Source organism: Morchella importuna (assembly GCF_003444635.1).
Source record: "Morchella importuna strain M04M26 chromosome Unknown Morimp01GS007, whole genome shotgun sequence".
In the NCBI taxonomy this organism is placed as follows: Eukaryota; Fungi; Ascomycota; class Pezizomycetes; order Pezizales; family Morchellaceae; genus Morchella; species Morchella importuna.
Window position 1 is genome coordinate 802,321 of NW_025763404.1, and position 20,875 is coordinate 823,195.

General features: G+C 45.5%; 9 protein-coding genes across 9 annotated transcripts; 4 read left to right on the top strand and 5 right to left on the bottom strand.

The window, feature by feature from the left end:
• Positions 1–1,351: 1,351 nt before the first annotated feature.
• On the bottom strand, positions 1,352–3,462 carry LAJ45_03395 (uncharacterized protein; the record flags this gene model as incomplete). Its single annotated transcript, XM_046112982.1, has 1 exon — positions 1,352–1,741. The coding sequence occupies one exon, from the start codon at positions 1,739–1,741 to the stop codon at positions 1,352–1,354; it is 390 nt and encodes a 129-aa protein (XP_045973859.1).
• A 4,152-nt stretch (positions 3,463–7,614) lies between these two features.
• Positions 7,615–9,026, bottom strand: LAJ45_03396 (uncharacterized protein; the record flags this gene model as incomplete). The annotated part of the gene is made up of 1 exon (XM_046112983.1): positions 7,615–8,460. The coding sequence occupies one exon, from the start codon at positions 8,458–8,460 to the stop codon at positions 7,615–7,617; it is 846 nt and encodes a 281-aa protein (XP_045973860.1).
• A 776-nt stretch (positions 9,027–9,802) lies between these two features.
• On the bottom strand, positions 9,803–10,631 carry LAJ45_03397 (uncharacterized protein; the record flags this gene model as incomplete). The annotated part of the gene is made up of 3 exons (XM_046112984.1): positions 9,803–10,291; positions 10,368–10,447; positions 10,514–10,631. The coding sequence occupies 3 exons, from the start codon at positions 10,629–10,631 to the stop codon at positions 9,803–9,805; spliced, it is 687 nt and encodes a 228-aa protein (XP_045973861.1).
• Positions 10,632–10,851: 220 nt separating this feature from the next.
• Positions 10,852–11,421, top strand: LAJ45_03398 (uncharacterized protein; the record flags this gene model as incomplete). Its single annotated transcript, XM_046112985.1, has 1 exon — positions 10,852–11,421. The coding sequence occupies one exon, from the start codon at positions 10,852–10,854 to the stop codon at positions 11,419–11,421; it is 570 nt and encodes a 189-aa protein (XP_045973862.1).
• Positions 11,422–11,954: 533 nt separating this feature from the next.
• On the top strand, positions 11,955–12,353 carry LAJ45_03399 (uncharacterized protein; the record flags this gene model as incomplete). Its single annotated transcript, XM_046112986.1, has 1 exon — positions 11,955–12,353. One exon carries the CDS (start codon positions 11,955–11,957, stop codon positions 12,351–12,353), a length of 399 nt encoding a protein of 132 aa, XP_045973863.1.
• A 1,744-nt stretch (positions 12,354–14,097) lies between these two features.
• LAJ45_03401 (uncharacterized protein) lies at positions 14,098–15,631 on the bottom strand (the record flags this gene model as incomplete). The annotated part of the gene is made up of 2 exons (XM_046112987.1): positions 14,098–15,413; positions 15,466–15,631. The coding sequence occupies 2 exons, from the start codon at positions 15,629–15,631 to the stop codon at positions 14,098–14,100; spliced, it is 1,482 nt and encodes a 493-aa protein (XP_045973864.1).
• Positions 15,632–16,310: 679 nt separating this feature from the next.
• LAJ45_03402 (uncharacterized protein) lies at positions 16,311–16,726 on the top strand (the record flags this gene model as incomplete). The annotated part of the gene is made up of 3 exons (XM_046112988.1): positions 16,311–16,313; positions 16,387–16,467; positions 16,529–16,726. The coding sequence occupies 3 exons, from the start codon at positions 16,311–16,313 to the stop codon at positions 16,724–16,726; spliced, it is 282 nt and encodes a 93-aa protein (XP_045973865.1).
• A 414-nt stretch (positions 16,727–17,140) lies between these two features.
• Positions 17,141–18,759, bottom strand: LAJ45_03403 (uncharacterized protein; the record flags this gene model as incomplete). Its single annotated transcript, XM_046112989.1, has 6 exons — positions 17,141–17,178; positions 17,244–17,682; positions 17,745–18,162; positions 18,232–18,461; positions 18,539–18,667; positions 18,721–18,759. 6 exons carry the CDS (start codon positions 18,757–18,759, stop codon positions 17,141–17,143), a joined length of 1,293 nt encoding a protein of 430 aa, XP_045973866.1.
• A 629-nt stretch (positions 18,760–19,388) lies between these two features.
• Positions 19,389–20,619, top strand: LAJ45_03404 (uncharacterized protein; the record flags this gene model as incomplete). Its single annotated transcript, XM_046112990.1, has 5 exons — positions 19,389–19,393; positions 19,484–19,635; positions 19,706–20,019; positions 20,127–20,348; positions 20,410–20,619. 5 exons carry the CDS (start codon positions 19,389–19,391, stop codon positions 20,617–20,619), a joined length of 903 nt encoding a protein of 300 aa, XP_045973867.1.
• Between the last annotated feature and the right edge of the window lie 256 nt (positions 20,620–20,875).

The window sequence follows — 20,875 nt, forward strand, 5'->3', positions numbered from 1 at the left end:
CACGGTCTACTCAACGGATCCAGACTGACTGCCAGTCGCCTTGCAGCTGTCAACGGAGTTAAATGAATGCGGCTTTCGGAGTTTTCCAAGAAAGACCCCATACATAAGAATTGGAGGCCTTGGCGCAACTATATACTGATCAATGGATGCCTGATAATTGTTTTTTATAACTATGTTGGCAGGGGGGTCATTTGGAATGGTTGTTTAATGGCCATTAGTGACCAAGGTCTATATCTATCTGGATTTCGAGTGCCTTAAGAAGGATATAGATATAACATAGCCGTGACAAACAGAAGGTGTGTATCCCTCTGGCAAATCGTCCCTCAAGTAACCACCCACCCATGTAATAGTGCGTGGATGAATATCTGAAATAGAAAGCAGTGAGCCGTCATTCTAGAGAGATAGCTGTGCGTTTTGACTCTTCTTGCGCCCTGCAAAGAAAGAATGGAGTGTAGATAGATAAATAACTAAGTAAATAAACCAATACAGCCCTGGCCGGGCTTCTTCCCTTTCAAACTCCTGCCCCTCCCCCAAACCTTCCCCTTCCCCCGCCTCGAGATTACTACAAACAGGTATGCGCGCACTCACACGCATCTCATGATCATGCAAGAACAAAAAAAAACACATCAAGTTTGACGGTCAACAAATTGCGGCAACAACCCAAGAATAGAGGAAACGAAGGGTCATGAAGAAAGAAAAATTCCGTCATGAAAAAAGAGAAATTATGGATGAGGGAATCATGATTGAAGAAAGAAAGGAAGTGCTATAAGCCGAGATATAATCACTTCGGCTTTTCAAAAGAGAACCAAAAGAGCAAACGAAAAATACGAAAAGGAAAAATAAAAAATGAAAAGAGAAAACATAAGAATAATGAGAGAAAATATAACACCCATATGATATCGCCGAAAAGTCCCAACCACTCCCAAAATGAAAGGAAAAAAAACAAATTTTATGCCGCTGTCAGTCTGGTCCGCAGTACATTGTACCCGCGGGAGATAACCAAATTCGTAAACAGAGAAACCAAAAGAAAAGAACACCCCGTCACGCCTTATCATGACGTTTAAACCCTTCCTATCCCAATCCAGTTATCACAAAACGCGGTAAACACTCGAAATCAACCAAATAATATATGCAAAAATAAACAGCTTTGAAAACAACAGTTTTTTTGCGTTGTTAAAGATCGGAAATATAGCAACCTGATATTCGAATCCTAGATTAAAGGTCCCCAAGTGCCATTGATGATCCTTCCCCCCATTTTCTCCCTCTGCCCTAAGCTCTGCTTCTCTCGATGATTCCCCTTCCTCATCCCCTGTAGTTCTATCCGGGCCATTCCGGTCGAACCTATCCATCATCATCCGTTCTCTGGACCTTTCTCTGAATGAGCTCTTGTGCACCCATGTGCACTCATCCCCCTGCCGAGCCATTTGCACAGATAATCGTACGAATCAACGGAGCCTGGCCCGGTTTGGCCCAGCGGACCCGGGTCATGCTGCCTTTTGCCCAAAACCCTTTCCATAATCAATTCGCTTTCCCCCACTTGTATCTTTTCGTTGTCCTCTTCTTCGTCCCTAACTTTCGGATCATCTCCATGTACCGAGGATTCCGGTGTGGTCATTGGTGGCGGCGGGCTAACCAGGAGGTCCATTGGCTTTGAGATTATTAGAGAGTCCTCAAATGCAGCGATCAACTCTGGGCCCCGGTATTCAAGAAATCTTCTAGAATCCTCTGCTTCGTCATCCATCTCTTTTGTTGCTCCTCAGAATCGTAAAAAGTGACCAAATATATCACCGTATCGCCCTCGACTGTTTTGTGACTAAGAATCTCTTTTGGCCTCCTTTCGCAGGGTGTTGGTTTACTTGGCCAGCAAGTTGTGCAGTAAAAACTTTGCTTGCAAGCTTTGCAATTGCAGGATGTCTTACGGGGTATTTCTTCTTCCTGCTCTTCTGTCTCTGTACCATCATCGGAGGAAGCAGCATTAGTCATTGATGGAGACGACGTGAGTGTACGGCTCCGACAATCACTACACACATCTTTGCCACAAGTAAGACAATCCTTCATCCCAGCCCTCCCAGTTATTGATTCCCCACAGCCGGGCACAGGAGATGTCGAATCGTTTGAGAAACAAAATATTCTCCGACAACCGCCTTCACACTTCCGGCAACGGTCCAACTCATGCTTTTTACAAATTTGCCTCTGGCAGCCGTCGCACGTGTCCCAGGTGATAGAGCCCATACAACTCGAACACAAGATGTCCGCAGGGTTGGCTGCCGTGGCCGAATCGCAACATGCCTGGAGGAGATGCATTACGGGATTTGTTTCTGAACTAGCCGCAGCCGCTCCTGGTATTGGGATCGGCGCCGTTGCAGCATTGTTGTTGTGAAAATTGTGAGCTGCTACCGCCCCCGGTATAGGAATGAATGGTTGTGCATTCTGGGCGGTTTGGATTAAGGGATTGGTAACAGATTCATCCGAGTCTACCGATGAGGGCGAGGGGCTAGCCGGACGAGCGTATGCGCAGTGATGGCATAGAGCTTTTGCGCAATTTGAGCAGGTCATCTGCTGTACACAAGCCTCGCAACGATCCAATATGGCTACATCGCAATTGTCACATGCTATCCCTGTGCCTTGAGTTTCTTCAAACCGTCGGCGCTGAGCGTGCTCATGGGGCGATAGTAGGGTCAAATGCGGGGCCGCAGCATTGTTCGCTCCCTGTTCCATAAGGACCCTCCACCGCTTATCGAAAGGTACACAGAACTTTTCTTTTCCTCGCCTCAAAATTTCCCTTCGCCTCGGACATCTCAGCTTGGGGGTTGGACACAAACCCAAGTCGACCCATATTCCCAGCTTATCGGCCAACGTCGTCAGGTACCTACTCGGTTCATCTCCGTCCGCTGGCTTACGGTCGATAAGAAATGGCTTGCGACGCACACCACGAGCTTTATAGACGTAAAGCGATTTAAGGGCTCTCTTGGGAGAAGTCACGGTAGAAACAGACAGTGGCTCGACAGAATCCTGGTAAACGAGGTAGGGTACTATGTGATGTTTTATCGATACCTTCCTACACCCTCTCACGGAAAGGTGCTCTAATGTATTTTGGCACCTGTCCATGATCTTCCCGAAAAGAAAATATCCCGTGACAGCAGTCCAGTCGAGAGTCAGGGAGGTTATCCTATTCTCGATTGGCAAGGTTGCAAGGAGCCGATCCAAGTTGTAGACTGTCCCTAAGCGATATGAGTCGAAAGATAGGTTCTCTACGACTGGGAGGCGAAAGTCGAGATGTGAGAAGAACAGTGGGTAGCTGTACAAGAGTTGACGAACATGCTTAGAAGTCTGGGATAAAGCGATCTTTGAAGGCGTATGTAGATGATTCACAAGGCATTCCAAAATTGGTGTATAGATCGTGAGAAGCGCCTCCAGTGGGGAGAGGTGAGCTTGCGGGGTGAGCACGAGCCCCATGGACATGATAGATTGGTGGATAGAATATGTATTCAAGCACAGGTCCAGCAGTTATCCGTGGTTCGGCAACAGACAGCAGCGAGATACCTGATGGATAAGCTTAAGGATTAGATGAATAAGGAATTAGGGGGTGGAATGATGGCAAAAGGACGGGCAGGAAGATGGGAGAAGGAGGAGCAGAAGGAGGAGCAGGAGATTAGAGGAAGGATGGAAGAGAAAGATGATGATGACTGATCCGGCTTTGGGGGGGGGGGGGTGTCAAGTTAGAAAACGCAACCAAGAATCAAGTGTCGAACAACAAGCAGAAAGATAAGGTCTCTTTAGGGAAAGAAGGAATATCTAGAGCGGGGAAAGCGTAGATACTCTTTAATTAAACAAACTGAGATAAAAGGGCTATTGGCGGGTACTGGTAGCTACATACCATTCCATGTAATGCCTCCTCAAGTGGTTTTGAGAAGCAGAAGCTCCTGCGTGCTGGCATGCGTTCTACTTCTCAATATCTACCAAGCAGCTAAAAATGCATATTCTCTCGCTAAAATTCTCGTGTGAAATGCATCAATTTGAGTGAACTGTATCTTCAAGTCGGACATCATATCCGTACACAAGCATCGATTTCATCAGTACATATCAATTTCGATAAATGTAGGGTATTACGAGAACATTTCCCGACACAAATCACACACGTTGGGCCTGCCAACAACACTTCCCACCCGGTCCTCTTTGAGAAACTACATGTACTATCATTCGTGGAATTATCCCCTTGTGACTTTACCCCAGTCAACAAAACAAAGGAAACCATTCCTCTGCATCCCACTGCAGAAGCAATCTTCCGAAATCGTCATCCGAACTTTCGGGGGGAGCGGAAAAGAGGGGCTGATTTCGTGGTGGAAATCGCCACGGTCGCTCAGAAACGTCGCCAGAGTCCCACAGATCCCACTCTCTCTCAATTGTCCGTGGGCATGGATATAGTCATAGGTAGGGAATTCGAAGAGGCCCCCAGTATCTCAAAGGACGTTGTATACATGTATTTACCCATAGCGCCGGTGTTTGGCAACGTTTCAGCAATTGGGAAACCTACCGAAGTATGAGTTCTGCCTCAAGAACCGAAATTATTCTCATTTCTATGTTCTTGCCGCTGTCCATTATTGTATTTATTCAGCGGTTAGCGAAAATTCTGGGCTGATTTGTTATTTAAGGTTTGGGATACCCCTTGACCCTTGTCGAGGACAAGAGGACAAGGTTTAGGGCTGAGACACGAGTCACGTGCGAGTATCGAAATATTACATGTAGTACTTACATGTGCCTATTCAGATCTACATAAACAGAGCCTATGGGGCAAATGGTAAATTTTGGGCCTAAAGAGATCGATAAAGGTAGATATCGAGATATTCACTCTAGATACCGTACTATCCCAAAGTCTAGCTGATCATGACCATGACCATGATTCCAGCTATATATGCTATCAAATTATCCTCCAATATACTTAGGCGTTCAGTAAAAGGTCGTGAAAAATCGCCTGTCCGCCTTGGTATGTTCTCACAATAAGACTTCTATTCTCGACAATTGGATACAGGCAGTCCAGAATTTGCGGCGGGTGTTGGTACCACGTGTACGGGATCTCCCATATGGCGCCCAGATTCAGAACGGTCTGGTCACTTAACCAATCTCCCAACGCTTTCGACAGTCCCTCGGGCAGCTCTCTGCTAATTGGTTGATATGTGCTTGCTGAGGAAAGTCTAGAAGACGGTTATTTCCATGCTAGTTGTTCGGATGAGGGGGCAATATTGTGTGCATATATACATGCGTGTAACATCTCCATGACCCATTAAATGGGATATGATTCGAAACCCAGTCTTAAGTTATATATGTGTCACTAATTGGTATTAGTTGTAGCATGCGGGTGTCTTGTTTGACTGATACATCGGCCAATTGGATCAGCCCTTTGCAAAGGCCATCTGAAGCCTCTCAGGAGGTCAGCTTACAATGACATGGCTAGGTGCTACCCACTAGCAAGGTATCTTTCTCTCAACCCATCTCCTAAGTATTCTGCCCTTCTGCTGGCTCGCTCACCCGCTCTCCTATTCATCCCCTTCAGGTTATGGTTCCCACACGGTTCCAGAGTTTTTTATTCCTCTACCAGGCATTGGACGGTAAATTAGAACTATTATTATTTTTTGCTGACCACTTATAGCCCACTGGCTTGCTTGTTGGCTTTATAACAGAACCCAAACCCCCACTCCCGACCCCGAAACAATCTCAATCTACCGCCTCATGCCCCATACCTGGTCATTAAGGTTCAGAAATAAGGATTCCGAAACCAGGCTTCTTTTTTCTTCATGTTTAAGGCACCCCGAAGAGTGATTGTGCCAATAGCGTCTATTTAGGAGTAAAAATACACTATCGTTATCCAAAGACCTCCCCATGAGTATATAAACTCCAGATCGATTCAAAATTCGTCTTAAAAAAAAGAAGCTCCACTTTTGCTCCTCCACTGATCAGCCGTCTTCGAAATACAGGTTAATTCTATGCACAATAATAGATGCGTACTCGTTTCGCGATCACTATCCGCGAGAGTCCGATCCTGGACTTTAAGCGTTAACATTTGGGAGTTGGAGCGAAATACTGTGGTTGGAGAAAAATAAAAAAGTGCTCCGGCCTGCGGTTAATTATTACTGCATCTCAGTGATATATGCATGCCTCTTCCCTTTGTTTCTCCCCGCAAACTTTACAATTTTCCATGCCGCCCCCCCCCCCCCCCAAATCAAAGTCTCTATTTAACATTAATTAAGCATCCTAAAAGATAATGATGAAAGATACTGACAATTCACTTGTTATACATCAAAATCTACAGGGCATCCCCCGCCCCTCTTCATAGGCCTCCCGGCTTAATAACTAACTTTACTTATTCTGCTGAGTTGACGCATATGATAAGCGAAACACCGATCAATTGACCATCGTATACGCTTTGGATTTTAAACTAAAAACGAGGGCCTAGATGATTACAACCGATGGCCAGGGGCGAGCGCTTATCAGCCACTAAAAAACAAATTACAATCTAACAATACTACATCGATTAATATTGGAATTATATATACATGTCCTGAATCATGTGACGACAAATATCGTCTCTGAAGGCATCAACTACACTGGCGTATACCCGGCTCTAAGAACTAGCAGAGGCAATACTATTACAAATATATAGTGAGTCGACTGTAGCGCGCTCAAACATAATAACCAGATGTTAATTTCATCCAAAAGCAATTGAGACAGCACCTTCATATCCAATTTAGAAAATTCAAAAACGAAAGATCTCCGAATCTTCAATATAAGCACATCCCTCTGCTGAGAACCCCGACCGACCAAATATCAAAATATGGAGGGCACAGATAAAGGAATACTGAGCATCAGCTCTTCACAACACACCCAGAAAGACAATGTATGCGAGTGATATTTCATGAGGATAAGTTACTACATGTACCCACGAACTATATATTTATCCACAACTATTCTGAATATTTCAGGTAAATACAAGTGTGTCGGACTGTATGTACTATATGGATATCAGGTCACTGTCAATTCCATGAAAATTATTGACCCGAGTGATATTTCATGACGTATCAAGCCTTGAGAGTTTTACTGATTTCTGTCTTACTCGAGTGCTCTATATTCTACTACAATAATATATCCCTTGATCTAGATAGATTATCCTTGGTACAACTAATAGAAGCAAGCCGAATAAAGATTTAATAAGAGCGATCTCCATTGAGGCATCTATTACATCTTCGACAATGCCTTGTGTGCGTGTGGTGAAGGGGTGGTACTACTCTTGGGGAAGAATTTTTAACTAAAGCTGTTGAACTTAGATATCTCGTGGGCTTTAATTCAGCCAGTAATAACCTTTGAGCAATCCAAGCGTCGCTTGGAGGTTGTATCCTGTGACACCTTTACATCCACCTGACGCATCAGATAAAGCAGGATATCTGGAGATAAGACTCGAAACTAGGAGAATGTATTCCCAGCCTTGTTTCTGATTAGACTTGCAGTCCACTCATGGATGTGATATAAAGCCATAGCGTAAAGTTTTAAAATGTTTAATCTCATGCCATTATACACAGTATATACAGCGATAGACTTCAGTCTTAAAACACTAAAATCCAATCATTTATCCTTTTTCACCACCGGCCAGTTCGGTAACTTTCCATTGACATCTAGTGCTGTCAAATCCGCTCCTTTCTTCACCAACAACTCACATGCTGCGTTACTACTCCTGTGCCTCGCACAGATATGCAGCGGCGTCCTCTTAAATTTGTCTACCACGTTGATATACTTCTCTGAGCCTGCCCGCAACAACATCGCCACGATCTTTACAGATCCACCCCTGCAAGCCAAATGCAACGGTGTCATCCCATATTTATCTCTCGCATTCTTCCCCGCACCACACGCTAACAACTGTCGCAAAATCTTTGCGTTCCCTATGCGTGCCGCAATATGGAGTGGCGTCCGTCCAGTATGATCCACCGGGTCAACGAAGACTCCCATCTTTAACAGCATTTTCGTAACAGCTGCGTTACTTCCGGCCGCTGCATAATGCAGCGGTGTCATTAGTGTCGAGTCTTGTCCTTCGGGGTCATCTAGAGATTTTTCAAGTTGCTCCTCCGCGAGACTATTAAAACAATGCGCTGCAGCGATCATAAGCACTGTGCGGCTGCGTGGGTCCCCGTTATGAAAACTACCTCTGGTACTCAAGACAATTCGGCGAATAAGTTCCCTGTGCTTATACTTCACAGCATAATCGATTGGTGTCATTCCCGAATTGTCCATCATTTGCGCTTGGCCTCCGGCCGAGGCGCCACTACTGAGGAGGAGGAGTCTTAGGACTTGATCATTGCCGTTAATACATGCAAGGTGCAGCGCGGTGCGGCCGGTGAAGGCGTCCTTTCCAGTGATTGCTGTGTTGGATGGGAGACGTGAAAAGCCGGTGAAAGATAAGATCAATTGAACCATTCTTAAATCTCCAATCATACATGGATGTAGGAGGGGCGGGGGGAATTGAAATTCGGCAGGAGCTTCCTCGTCGAGGGTCCCTTCAGCATGGAGCAGACAGCTACTGTATGTATCACAAGTACACTTGAAGGATTCAAGGATGCTTTGCGTTGTGCGGTAGTCGCTGTTGCGGATTGCCCAATGCAATGCTGTTGCTTCGGAAACTTGGTCATAGAATTTAAGCTCTTCGTCTTCGAGCAAAAAGCAGAAAGTAGGTTGTCCAGGACTTTTATATGTGACAATTGTCTCTTTTTCATCATCCTCAATTTCTTCTTCGACAATGATGTTTTGAGAATTCTTCAGGAGGATGGAGGTGAGACGTTTATCTCCGGAGGAGGTGGCATAGAGAAGGACACCAAGTCCCTCATAACCGCTGCTGATGCGCGCAATGAGATATGGCTGGAGGAGACTGACAAATCGGTACCCCCTGCTTGGATAACTTTGTTGACACAGTGAAGGGAAAGATGGTCAAAGATCTCAAGAATGAGGTCGTCTGGTAAATTTTTGAGGATTGACGAGGTTTCCATGGTGATGATTGGTGATGGTGCAAGTTGTCATTTAAGAAAGATGTATGTCTTTGAGGGATATGTGTATGTACATATAAAGCCCTATCTGTACTGTACATGTATTACGTATGTGCCTCCTCATATTATTTGATGACACGATGCTGTTTACATTGATTATATACACATGTATTGTGGCTTACCTCATTCGACAGTACCGTAACCACATACATGTGTACATGTAATCTAGCGTTGCAATAACAAGTAATCTACTATATGTATCGTATACACTTTACTACATGGAGTCAATGGTATAGGTTAGAACCCAGAAAATGACTTTGCTATACTAAAAGTGACGAAAAGATTGAAGGATACATACAACCTGAGAGCAAGCCTCATCACTCTAGAGAGCTGAGACACTGTTTAATTAATATGGATATAAATTAGAGCAGAAGAAAGTATAAATGGGTCACCAGGCCTCTTTATCTCTTTTGGAGGCGGTGCAGATTTGATTTGGGCAACCTTTACCACTTAATACCAACTCCACTCTTTAAGGTATCATTGATCTGAACCCCCCCCCCCACGACCACACATGCAATTCAAACCCGAATTTCTCATATACTATCACTTTCAACCCATATTGCATGTAGCTTAATCTACAGACGAAAAAGAAAAGAAAGAGAATAGGAAAATTCAAGAGCGCTTGTAAACCATTAAGTGCATGATCAGAGTACTTTTATCACTGGAAGAGAAATAAAGAAAGAAATTTACAAAAGAAAAAAGGAAGAAAACCAGACATACTACCTCTTCTTCTTCCCTTTACCTTTCGTCCCGGATCCCTTTGCTTCATCCGCTGCCTTAAACTTTTCCCTCCTCTTTGCCAACCTCGTCCTAACTTTGACACGATCCGCTTTCCTCTCCGTTTTTGTCAGATACCTAAACTTCTTCTTTTTCTCCTTCGGCTTTTTCTTCTTTGCCTTCTCTTTCTCTTTCTCTGCATCCTCCCTCTTCTTCTCGTTCGCCCTTTCTGTCTCGCTGTCTACCTCTTCTGTAGGGTCCATATCCATCGCCTCGATCGTCACAGTCGTGAACTTGTCTTCATCGATATACTCCTCCTGCTTATTCAGCTCTTCCGGCTCTTCCGCCTCAGAATCAGAAGTATCGTCACCAGAGGAGTCGGAATCATTGTCGCCATCTGTATCGCCATTTGCTTGCGCAGCAGCTTTACGGGAGAGGGATTGTAGTTCGGCGATGTGCGATTCCAATTCCTCTTTCCGGGAGTCCCGGAGCTACCGTGAATCAAATCTCAATTAGCAAATGGGTGAGCTAATTGTGATGTCGAATAATAGTCCGATATAAATATACCTTTTTGCGCTCAACGATCCTCTCTTCTTTTTCCCTGCGGGCGGCCTCCTCTTGGGCGAGTTTGATCCGTTGAAGCTTCCCTGCGAATTTCCGTTAGATCTTCAATTGCAAGAAAGAAAGATATCTAGCATGCTGGAGAAGCAAACGTTTGTGGAAGCCGGTTAGATACTCTCGTCGTGCTGTTGCGTCGAATGTGAGTTCTTCGGTTGTTCCGGATTTCCGTTTCCGCGATGGTGGTGCCATCGGCTTCTGTGATTTTCTCATTATGGGCCGCGGTGTAATTGGTGGTTTGTAGTGTGGGTTCGAGACAAGATCACCAAATAAAACTAAAATCTCAACTTAAAAATTACTGGTGCACAAGAAGGGCCGGGTAATCTTATAATAGGCAAATATATATCCAACTAAATTAGCGTACAACTAATTAACCACATACAGTTCGATCGTGATACAACCCTAGTATCTTTCTCCGCTTTGGTACCCAAAAATGCCAGCACCTGCCTACAAATTGACTCGCTACTTCATCATCAACTCGGTATTATACTGGGAACACAATCTGCCCCCTATCCGCGATAAGCCTGGGTACTTTTTGTTTGACAATCGAGCAGTCACGATACAAGAAATTACAAACCTAGCTTCGAGATGGGAGACCGGCATCAATTTCGGCCCCTTCGGCTGGAACAACTTTGCAAAGTCAGAGATTCAAAATGCGATATACCAGTTACATAAAACCGGAGACCCGGAATATAGGATAGGCAAAACTTCATTTACCGCCGAGAAGTTACGGGAATTTGCGGATTACATCGAGTCAGAGACAACTGGACGCGATGGAGAGAAAGAGAAAGAGCCAGTTATGGATATTGAGCTTGCAGGCGATGGCCATCTAAAGAAGATTGTGGACAATCTTGAGGCAAAGCTAGAAGCAAAGCTAGAGGCTGTTAGGAGGTATAGGAAAGTGTGTAGTGAGGTAGCGCTTATGAGGAAAAGTCTGGCCAAGAAGGAGGAGGAGCTGAAGGAGTGTGAGAGGATCATTCAGCTAGAATCGGAGCAAGTATAGTTAAGAGCCTCTTCATCATGCATGTATCACTACGTCGTAATTTTTTCCATGGCTGATAACATTTGTTTAAATCAAATATTGCCACTTACATGTATCCGCTGAACTTCCTTCTAGCTGGATTATCGAGACTAGATTTGACCAGCCATTTAAAGACGTCTATTGTGATGATGATGATGAGAACAGGATCACCTACATGTACATGTATCTATAATTATCGTCTAGGTTTCTGCTTACTCTCTCGCTTCATCTACGTATTTCCCTATTACTAAGCGTTTACCACTAATTAGCACTACACACGCATAGTAAATTAGAGGCTTCCGGCCGGGTAACTGCTTAACTATGAATGAGCTTTCGAGGTAAGGTCAAACCAACTAATCCTTTCCAGGATAAGCTCCCGCAGTCAGCACGCAAGGTTCCAGCAGCTGCAGATACCTAGCTCACTGAAGCTCCAGCGCTCACTCATTCACCACCACCGTCAGTCCAACCGCATACCTACATACGTACTCCAAAACATCACAAACCTTTATTACAAAATGTCCTCCACACGCCCGGGACCACCGCAGTCACCTCCCCCCCGTCCTCTCAACGTTAATGAGATCTCCAAGCATTTGTTCGCGATCGAAAATCGCTGGAACGGCGTCGCCACTACAGAAGACGAAGACGCTCAATCGGAAACCACACAGACGACCTCTACGCTTGATGGTGACGGCATAGATACTCCCCGGGCATCAGAGTGCCAGGATGATGATGAAGAGGATGAGATGGTGAGCAAAGTTATTGCGAATCTCCACGCCAAGATCGAAGCCGTGAAGAGACACAAAAAGGTTGCGGCTGAGGTGGCTACATTGAGGAAGCTTCTAGCTGAGAAGGAGAAGGATTTGGCCGAATGCGAAAGGATTATGACCCTCGAACTTGGACAGGTTTCGGGGTGAGTGTGATATTGGGGGCAGCGGGCCTACTCTGGAATCGTGGGAAGGTCGTGTATAAAAGTGCAGATTTGGATTTCTGATGGCTACCATGTGCTTTAATGGTACTCGAGTACTGCTGCACTAGTTTTTGCAGCTGGCGGGCCTTTTTTTATACAGAGTAGATAGAGATATCAATACCACGCTAAGGAAAAGGCTTATTTCCTTGTTCTTTTTCTAACTAGTACATATGTATTCTGTGTAATCCCAACTCTTACCTTTTGTGACCACCTGACAATACGGCATACAAGGTATGGGAAATACTCAAATGGAAATCGAAATAACTGCCCAGCCTTCCCGCAACAACTACAACATTCCCCAATCACAAATCTCTTAGAAGCTTGCATCACAATACACAGATCCTCGTCCTTCATATAGCTTAGTAATCACCCCGCTCCAGTCACATTCAGCGTCCTATCTTATCCTTTTTCTTTACCTGAATAGCCACGCCATCCCACTTCCATAAATCCAAACGCCAGCAAACATGCAAGAACATCTCGAACGCTACTACAATATCGATGGCACGGACTACTGGGAGGGTGATCTCAAGAAGGTGTACGCCGGTACAGCCACATTCTACATTTACAACAAGCATCTCTACACCCGCCCAGAGCTTGAAAGACTCTGCACCGTCTGGGGCCAATGCTACAACATCAACGGTCATCGCTACACTAGAGAACAACTAGAATCATGGCTCTCCATCATAAACGCCAAACCTGCGCGGGCATACCGTCTCAGCGGGATTACATGCACTGATAGATCGTTGGAGCGGGCATTAAATCGTTTCAAGCACTATGAATACTCCGGCGGGGTCGTGAGGGGCACTGGTGGAGGGAAAGATATTGTTCCGGATAATGAGAGCGAGCGCAGCGAGGCGGATCTACCCGCGGTAAAAAGGCGTAAAAAGGATGGTATGGAGAAGGAGATCGTGGAGAAGGTTTTGGCGAGTTTGAAGTCTAAGATCAGGACCGTCAAGAGACATAAGATAATCGATGCCGAGGTCAAGAGGTTGAAGAAATTGTTGGCGGAAAAAGAAGCGGACTTGGCTGAGTGTGAGAGGGTCTTGCAGTTGGAGGTCAGCCAAGTCAATACTAACTAAGAAAAAAAAAGAAAGAAAAAAAACTAAAAAACTAACATTATGGTCTGTTGTCAAAAATCTTGGGCTCGGTTTCTGGGGCTTCTTCGTTCTTTCCCTTTCTTACATATATGAGCATATTAATTAGTTCATACCATGATCATGGATACAACATGTGAGATTTCCTCACCCTTTCTCTCTTCTTTTTACTTACTGATTTTCCTAGGCCTATCAACCATACCGACGAAAAAAATAATAGGCTATGTCTTCTCAAAACAATATATAGCTTTTGCTGCCCTTTTTCCTTTTCCTGTCTTAATACCCGATCTTTCCTGCATCTTAGCATGTTGGCAAGGCGTGTACTTCCACTCGTTTTTTGTTTCATTTTTTTCTGGTTTTGTGCTGGAATCGATGATGGGTTCTATACATATGTATCTTTCTCTAAATCACTGATCATCAAAAAGAATATTCGATCACAATGGATCACTCGGTGCCTGCCAAGTTTCTATTTTTATCAATCCACCGACTACACGGATATCCCTACCAAAACACATAAAATGCCCATGATTCTACTAGACCGCACTAATATAACTCATTACCCACCAGGAAACTCCTTCCCAAACCCAAATATTAAGTTTATAACATCGGATCTACGCCAGTGTCAACCGCTTGATGGTTTCCCATCCCCTCCACCGCCGCTGAGTCCGGATTCCTCAACATGAAACTCCTTGTAAAGTACTCGTTGGGATGGATAATGGTTTCTTTAAACCTGGCGCTCCCGGTCTCGCTCTCTTTCTTAAGCTCTCGTGCGTGTGCATGCTCAAACACCCGGTTGCACGCTATGTGGAACTTTGTTGCCTCCACGTCGGTCTTCACTCCCTTGAGTAAGTCACGATCATGTATACCAGCTGCGTTCAAGCTGGCAATAAGGTTATCAACGCTGAAGTGGCGGTATGGGCACCCATGGGCTTGGCCCGCAGTTGGTGCACGCTCTGTGAGGATCTGCTGGCAGGATAAAGGCTTGTAATTTCGTCCCGTTCCCTGGAGGCCATAGGCGTGGCGGATATTGTAGCGGTACTCCTTTGTGAATTGATCGTCTGTCATCAATGAGAAACTCTGGCGCCAGAAAATGAGTGATTCTTCAACAGATAGACCAATTCCCTTGAGAAAGAGATTGTATTGGTACCGGCCGAAGTGCTTGAGATGTTTGTCACGGCGAAGGGTAGTGTGGAGGTGACGCATGCACAGCGGCATGTACTGCACTAGACCGTCGATGGAACCGGCGGTTATCGTGGCCCCATTGAGTGTAGTTGTGTTGGAGTTGGTATATTCGGATGTTGTGAACCCCAACGAAAGGTGATTAAGAATTGGGATAAGCCGGTCGTCCTCATCAAGGCGGGGGAGGGCCTGGGCCGTGCGTTTAAGGGCATTCTCGAGACCCTGAGTAAACTCTGCTAGTACGAGTGATATCTGCTGCGACACAGGCACATATGCTTTTCCAGCTCTGAGCAAAACTCGGCGCTGCTCTACAAGGTCGCTAACTTTCTCCCAGTCGACTTTGAAGAACGATTCTCCATCTATTGACTTCATTCCCGTTGCAGCAATCAAACTCTCCCGCAATGCTCGCTTCTCATCGTCGCCAACTGTTTCCCAATCAAAACCCAGGCTAGAAACAAATGCAGACCTTTCTCGGGGGTCATCGGTCGTAAAGCGGAGCTTGAATAGTACAGTCTCAGCCCTAGTAAATCTATTCCTCAATTCTTCACTCCGCGCAAACGCAAGACGAAGGATAAAATGCGAATAATGGTCTTTCCGACGCTCTTCTTCTTCCCCCCGCGCCTTTGCAGTGTTTGCGCTAAGTGGGAGGTATTGGTCTAGCAAAGGGGTGATGGTTGCAGAGAGCTCGGCCGGGGTTTTATTGCGGTAAAGACAGGATTCGATTTCGCCGAGGACTACGCAATGTAAGTTTTGAGATTCCTTATGAGGAATCAAAGAGATACGGACTTCGCAGGCGATCGATTGCCCATTGTTCAAATTGTTCCAGTGTTACCTCTGCGGTGGGAGGGAGATTGTAAAAGTTGAGACGGTGGGGGTATGTGGTTTGGCCGAAATCCGCAGTTTTACCGAAATTCTTCTTTGAGTCTATAGGGCGTCTTTTCTGTTGAAACATGTTGAGGATATTTGATCAAATCTTTCGTTCTTTGGTTTCAGGCGTAAAGAAGAGGACGTGAAGGCTTTCACGGACGGGTTTAGGAACAGGTGGTTGGGAGGACGCGTCGCGTAAAGGCCTATAGCCAGGGCTAGGGTTGTTCCAGCCACGAGGTACTTATCAGTGAGGCCCAAACGACTACATGACTTCACACAAATTGAAGTATTGGTTATAACTCTAAGTGCGTAAATCAAATACGGAATGACAGGTTTTAAATGCTGAGTTGTATTCTCAGAAATTCAAGTCTTGTTCTTATTATATACATATGTACATGTAGTTTTCCTACTTCACCAACACGACAGATACTAAGACATGCATCTCTACTACATATGTCTTACATGAGTGGATGTATAATCATGTGTTCAGGACAGAATCACAGAAGGTCACTCACCAACTTTATTTCCCATTCTCAAATATCCACATGTCAAAGCACTTTTCATCCCAGGTCAGAGCCTCATACCAAAGGCCAGGTTGCTATGCACGCGTAGCCCCCTGAGCTTATTCCAACCTCGTATTCAATACAAGCTTCCACTCCTTTCTCTCACTCAACTACGCTCCTTTTTTATTCAAAGAAATTCTTGGATTCTCTTTGTTCTAGGCATTTTGCGCCTGTTTTTTCGTGCTTCTATTCTAACAAATCATGGTAAATCAATCATCACCGGCGGAGGAGAAACATAAGGCTGCAGAATTTAAGACCTAACAATGTTCATAAACAGCTCGCCAAGCTTACCGGCCTGATGATGCTCCTTATCGCATCCGCTGTTTTCCTGTACTATACTGTCTGGACTTTATTTATTGTATGCTCCGCTTTGCCTCTTTCTTCCTCTTTGGCCACTAGCTAATTAGATGTTTGTGTAGCCATTCGTTGACGAGGGTCACCCACTCCATGACCTCTTTCCCCCACGCGTCTGGGCTATTCGCATTCCAGTGATCCTAATCCTTATTGGAATTGCTGTAGTTGGCAGTTTCTTGAGCGTTGTTATGATCAGGAGTGGGAGGAAGAAGGCTGCGAAGGAGAAGGCAAAGGCTGCAGTTCAAGGGAAGAAGAAGAACTAGGCTTTTCGGAACGTTGAAAGGAAATAGTGGCATAAAGCTAGAGGAAGGCGCATGTTATATATGTTGGAATTAGAGTTGAATGATGATAATACTGAAGTATTGAGCGCAAACATCTGGCATTGATGTTTAGAATGGGCAGGATAAGCCTTCTATTATCGCACATCTAATTTTCTGGATTTGGTTTGTGATGGCGCGGCATTTATACCGTTTTTGAATCAAATATCCGAGCCAAGAAGGAGAGGAACTGTAAGACAATTAACCTGCTTCTGCGGAAACTCGATAGAAATAAATCGCTAGGCCAACATGGGACCGTAACCGGGTTATCTATATACATAACAAAAACCATGCCCCCAACCTCTAATATCCAGACTTCTGCGATACAAAGCACTTGACGAGTTGCTCTTCTCCATTTCATTAGGTCTGGGTTGGTTCCGGAAGGCGAACGTGATAATCTACACCAGTGATCAGTAAATTCGTACAGCAATATGCTTTGAAGCTGAAAGGATTTGTGGCATACCTGAAGCGCAAGAAATATACCTCACCCAAGGCAAGCTAGGATATTGCAGCTTTGGCTCGATAATCTTCAGGTATCTCACCTGAATACCACTTGTCGTGAAATATGGAATTTCGAATTTAACGCTTATGGGCCTCTTTTTCCTTTCCGGTTCTGCCTCCTTGACACTCGGGAGACCAAGCTCTGCTCTCATAAGGAACTCCTTTCCTCCACCGAATTGCTTGATCTTCCAAATGATAGCAGACTTCTCGGGAGCATAGTGGACCGATCCGATATTAGTACGGAAACGGGGAGAGTCAGCATCATCAGGCACAGGGACGATGATCTCAACGTTGTTGGCTGTAGAACGACGTTTGAATTGGGCCTTTGCTTTCAGCATGTATTCGATTCGGGAGCCAGAATGAGATTCAATCATGCATTCAACCCAGATTAGCGGTTTAACCTATCGTGACCGGTTCATCAGTTTTACCCCTAGTGTCGGCGATATTAAGTCTGGGGTCAAACCTGAGTGTTCAACCGGTAGCTCATCAACTCAAACTCTCCGTCTGGTGGGATAAAGCTAATGGTTCTGTCGTTTTCGAACCTGGAAAGCCTCACACACTGGTGAAACTTAACATCCTCCATCTCAATTGCCTTCCCTCTCGTTGTCCTTCCTGTACTTTCAAACATCACTTTATCATTCAATCCTAGCCTTAATTCCGGCATACCGGAGAGGTAACACTTCATCTTGATAGCTCCCAAAATCTCCGAACGCAAGACGTTCCCATTACTGTTAACAAGGAGGTTGAGAGATTCGATGACGTCAAGGAAGACTTCGTTCTTTCGGTACCGAATACCTTCGGATCTCCAGGAAACAGCATTAGTTACGGCTATCGGAGGTCGGGCTTGTATCTCAAGTTTGTGAGATTCCTGGGTGATATATCTGAATCGAATAGTGATTAGCGTCACCAGTATCACATAAGCGCATGCGACTGGATATAAAGAATCATACTCTTGGAGAATTTTGGTTTCAGTAGTTTGCGGATATCCAAAATCCATCATTTCATCTAGCAGCTCGTAGATGATAACGAAATTGTCCCTAATACTTTCCTCCTCCAACTCCTTAAAGTACTCAGTAAAAACCTCAACTATCCGATGTAAAAACAGCAGTATTTCGGTCGCATTGGAGTTCCTCTTCGTGAGAGCCAGAACATAGAGATTGTTGTGCCGTATATAGAGATACTATCCAGTCCTCCAGAGAAACATCAATATCTAAGACATTCGTCGCGGGGTGCAGGTGGGGGTGACTGGCAACATACGTTAATCCCTTCGTGAGAAAAACATGGTGGGACCGCAGAGCTTTCTTCCTCAGCTTCTAAAAGAAGGATGGGAAACTTCTCAACCGCCGACATGGGGATATCTCCCCGGTAGTTTCGAGCCAGAAGGGTCTACAGACAGCATTCAGCCACGGTTAACCTCAACATTAGCTGGGGAAATGTACCTTGCCCTTAAGATCAAGGAAGAAGAGGGCAGAAGCCATAATGTCTGTGCGAAAAGAGTATAGTGGTATGCTTCTGGGAAGACGGGAATGTAAGAGAGCTCTTCGAATGGTGAGGGTGGTTCCTGGGCCCGGGAGTCTTGTCTTTACAGCTCACCTCTGATTTGGGTTGCTATAAGCTTTTACCGAGGGGGCAATGTGGCTGGGTACGTTGCAGCTCATTACAAGCCATATTCTATAAAACCTAACCCTATATATCCACCAATTGTGATGGCAACCATATTCCCTGACTTACCTGCATAACGTAGTCAAATCGATTCCGTTCCAGCAGTTTGTATACATGTAGGCACATCAAGCAGTAAAGATGCAAAATAATTTATATTCATCAAGATTCAACTCCTAGCAGCACTGGACTTCAAGTGAAAGTTCCGGTTTTCTGGCATTCGGTTTTTTTTGGACAATCGAAAGTTACCCGGTCCTAAGTGTGACTCCTTGCAGTAAACTTTAGGGTTCAGCCCTTACAGTTTACCACACAAATCACACAATTCGAGGAATGCCCACCAAAACATTCAATCCTCGAATTTCCGCCCCACCACCGACGAACGACAACACCCTACGACCCTAGTAATTCGCCAAAATACTCGTCTAATTCTCACGAGAAATCCAGAAATATGGCGTAAGCTTCACCATCCCGGTTTACGAGAAATTGGTTGGGAAATATGGAGGGATGGGAAGAATGAAATGCTGATGGATATATTGGCCACAGCTCCGCTCAGTCGCAAACAATTTCCAAGCGTCGCAAGTTCGTTGCGGACGGTGTTTTCTACGCCGAGTTGAACGAGTTCTTCACTCGTGAGTTGGCTGAGGAGGGTTACTCCGGTGTTGAGGTCCGCGTCACCCCGACCGTCACCGATATCAGTATGTTGTTTCTACGGCCTTGGAATTGGAGGTATGCTGGAGGTACGATATATCGACTAATACTCGATAGTTATCCGTGCCACCCACACCCAGGAGGTTCTCGGAGAGCAGGGACGCCGCATCCGTGAGCTTACTTCGCTCATCCAGAAGCGCTTCAAGTTCCCAGAGAACTCTGTTTCTCTCTACGCTGCTAAGGTCCAGAACCGTGGTCTTTGCGCCGTTGCCCAGTGCGAGTCTCTCCGCTACAAGTTGCTCAATGGTCTTGCTGTCCGTCGTGCGTGCTATGGTGTTTTGAGATTTATCATGGAGTCTGGTGCCAAGGGTTGTGAGGTCGTTGTCTCCGGAAAGCTGAGAGCTGCCCGTGCCAAGTCAATGAAGTTCACTGTAAGTTTATCATTGGGCGCGATCAGGGCACGAGGAGGGCATAACCACTTCGATGGTCTGAAAGCGAACTAGGCTAGCAAGTTTGAAGCTTATTGGGATTTCTTTAGGACGGCTTCATGATCCACTCCGGCCAGCCCGCCCGTGACTTTATCGACTCTGCTACTCGCCACGTCCTTCTCAGACAAGGTGTGCTCGGTATCAAGGTTAAGATTATGCGCGGAAACGACCCCGATGGCAAGTCAGGACTCCAGAAGTCTCTTCCCGACACTGTTACTGTTATCGAGCCCAAGGAGGAGGCCCCTATCGGACAACCTTCATCCCAGGACTATGTAAGTGCTCCAGAGTTCATATCTTCAATAACCGAAAATTACTAATAGACGTGTGATACAGGGTGCCAAGGCTGAGGCTGCCCGTGCTGCCGCTGCCCAGGCTGCTGCTCAGGAGCAGGCTGCTGAGGAGCAGACCGGTGTTGAGACTGGTAACGAGGGTGCTGTCGCCGGTGACTTCAACCCCGAGTCTGCCCCCATCGTGTACGCTGCCCCTACTGAGTACGTTGCCCCGGTCTCCCAGACTGAGGCGGCGGGTGATGATGGGTGGTAAAAAATAAATAAATATGCGCTTTTGTTTGGTCGTTATGTGATAAACGAATGTTCCAAAAAAAATCAATCTTTTCTTGTTTCTCAAAAGGTGTATGGCTAGGGTTTTCTTGTTCTTTATTTCTTGTGAATTTTTGAGGACTTCAGATATCACACAGAAATCATTTCCTGGCACACGTTGTACTATGGTGAACCAGTCCCTGGTGCTCGGAGACTTCCGTCGAGTGATACATTATGATCGTCAGTTGAGTCTTGGCATT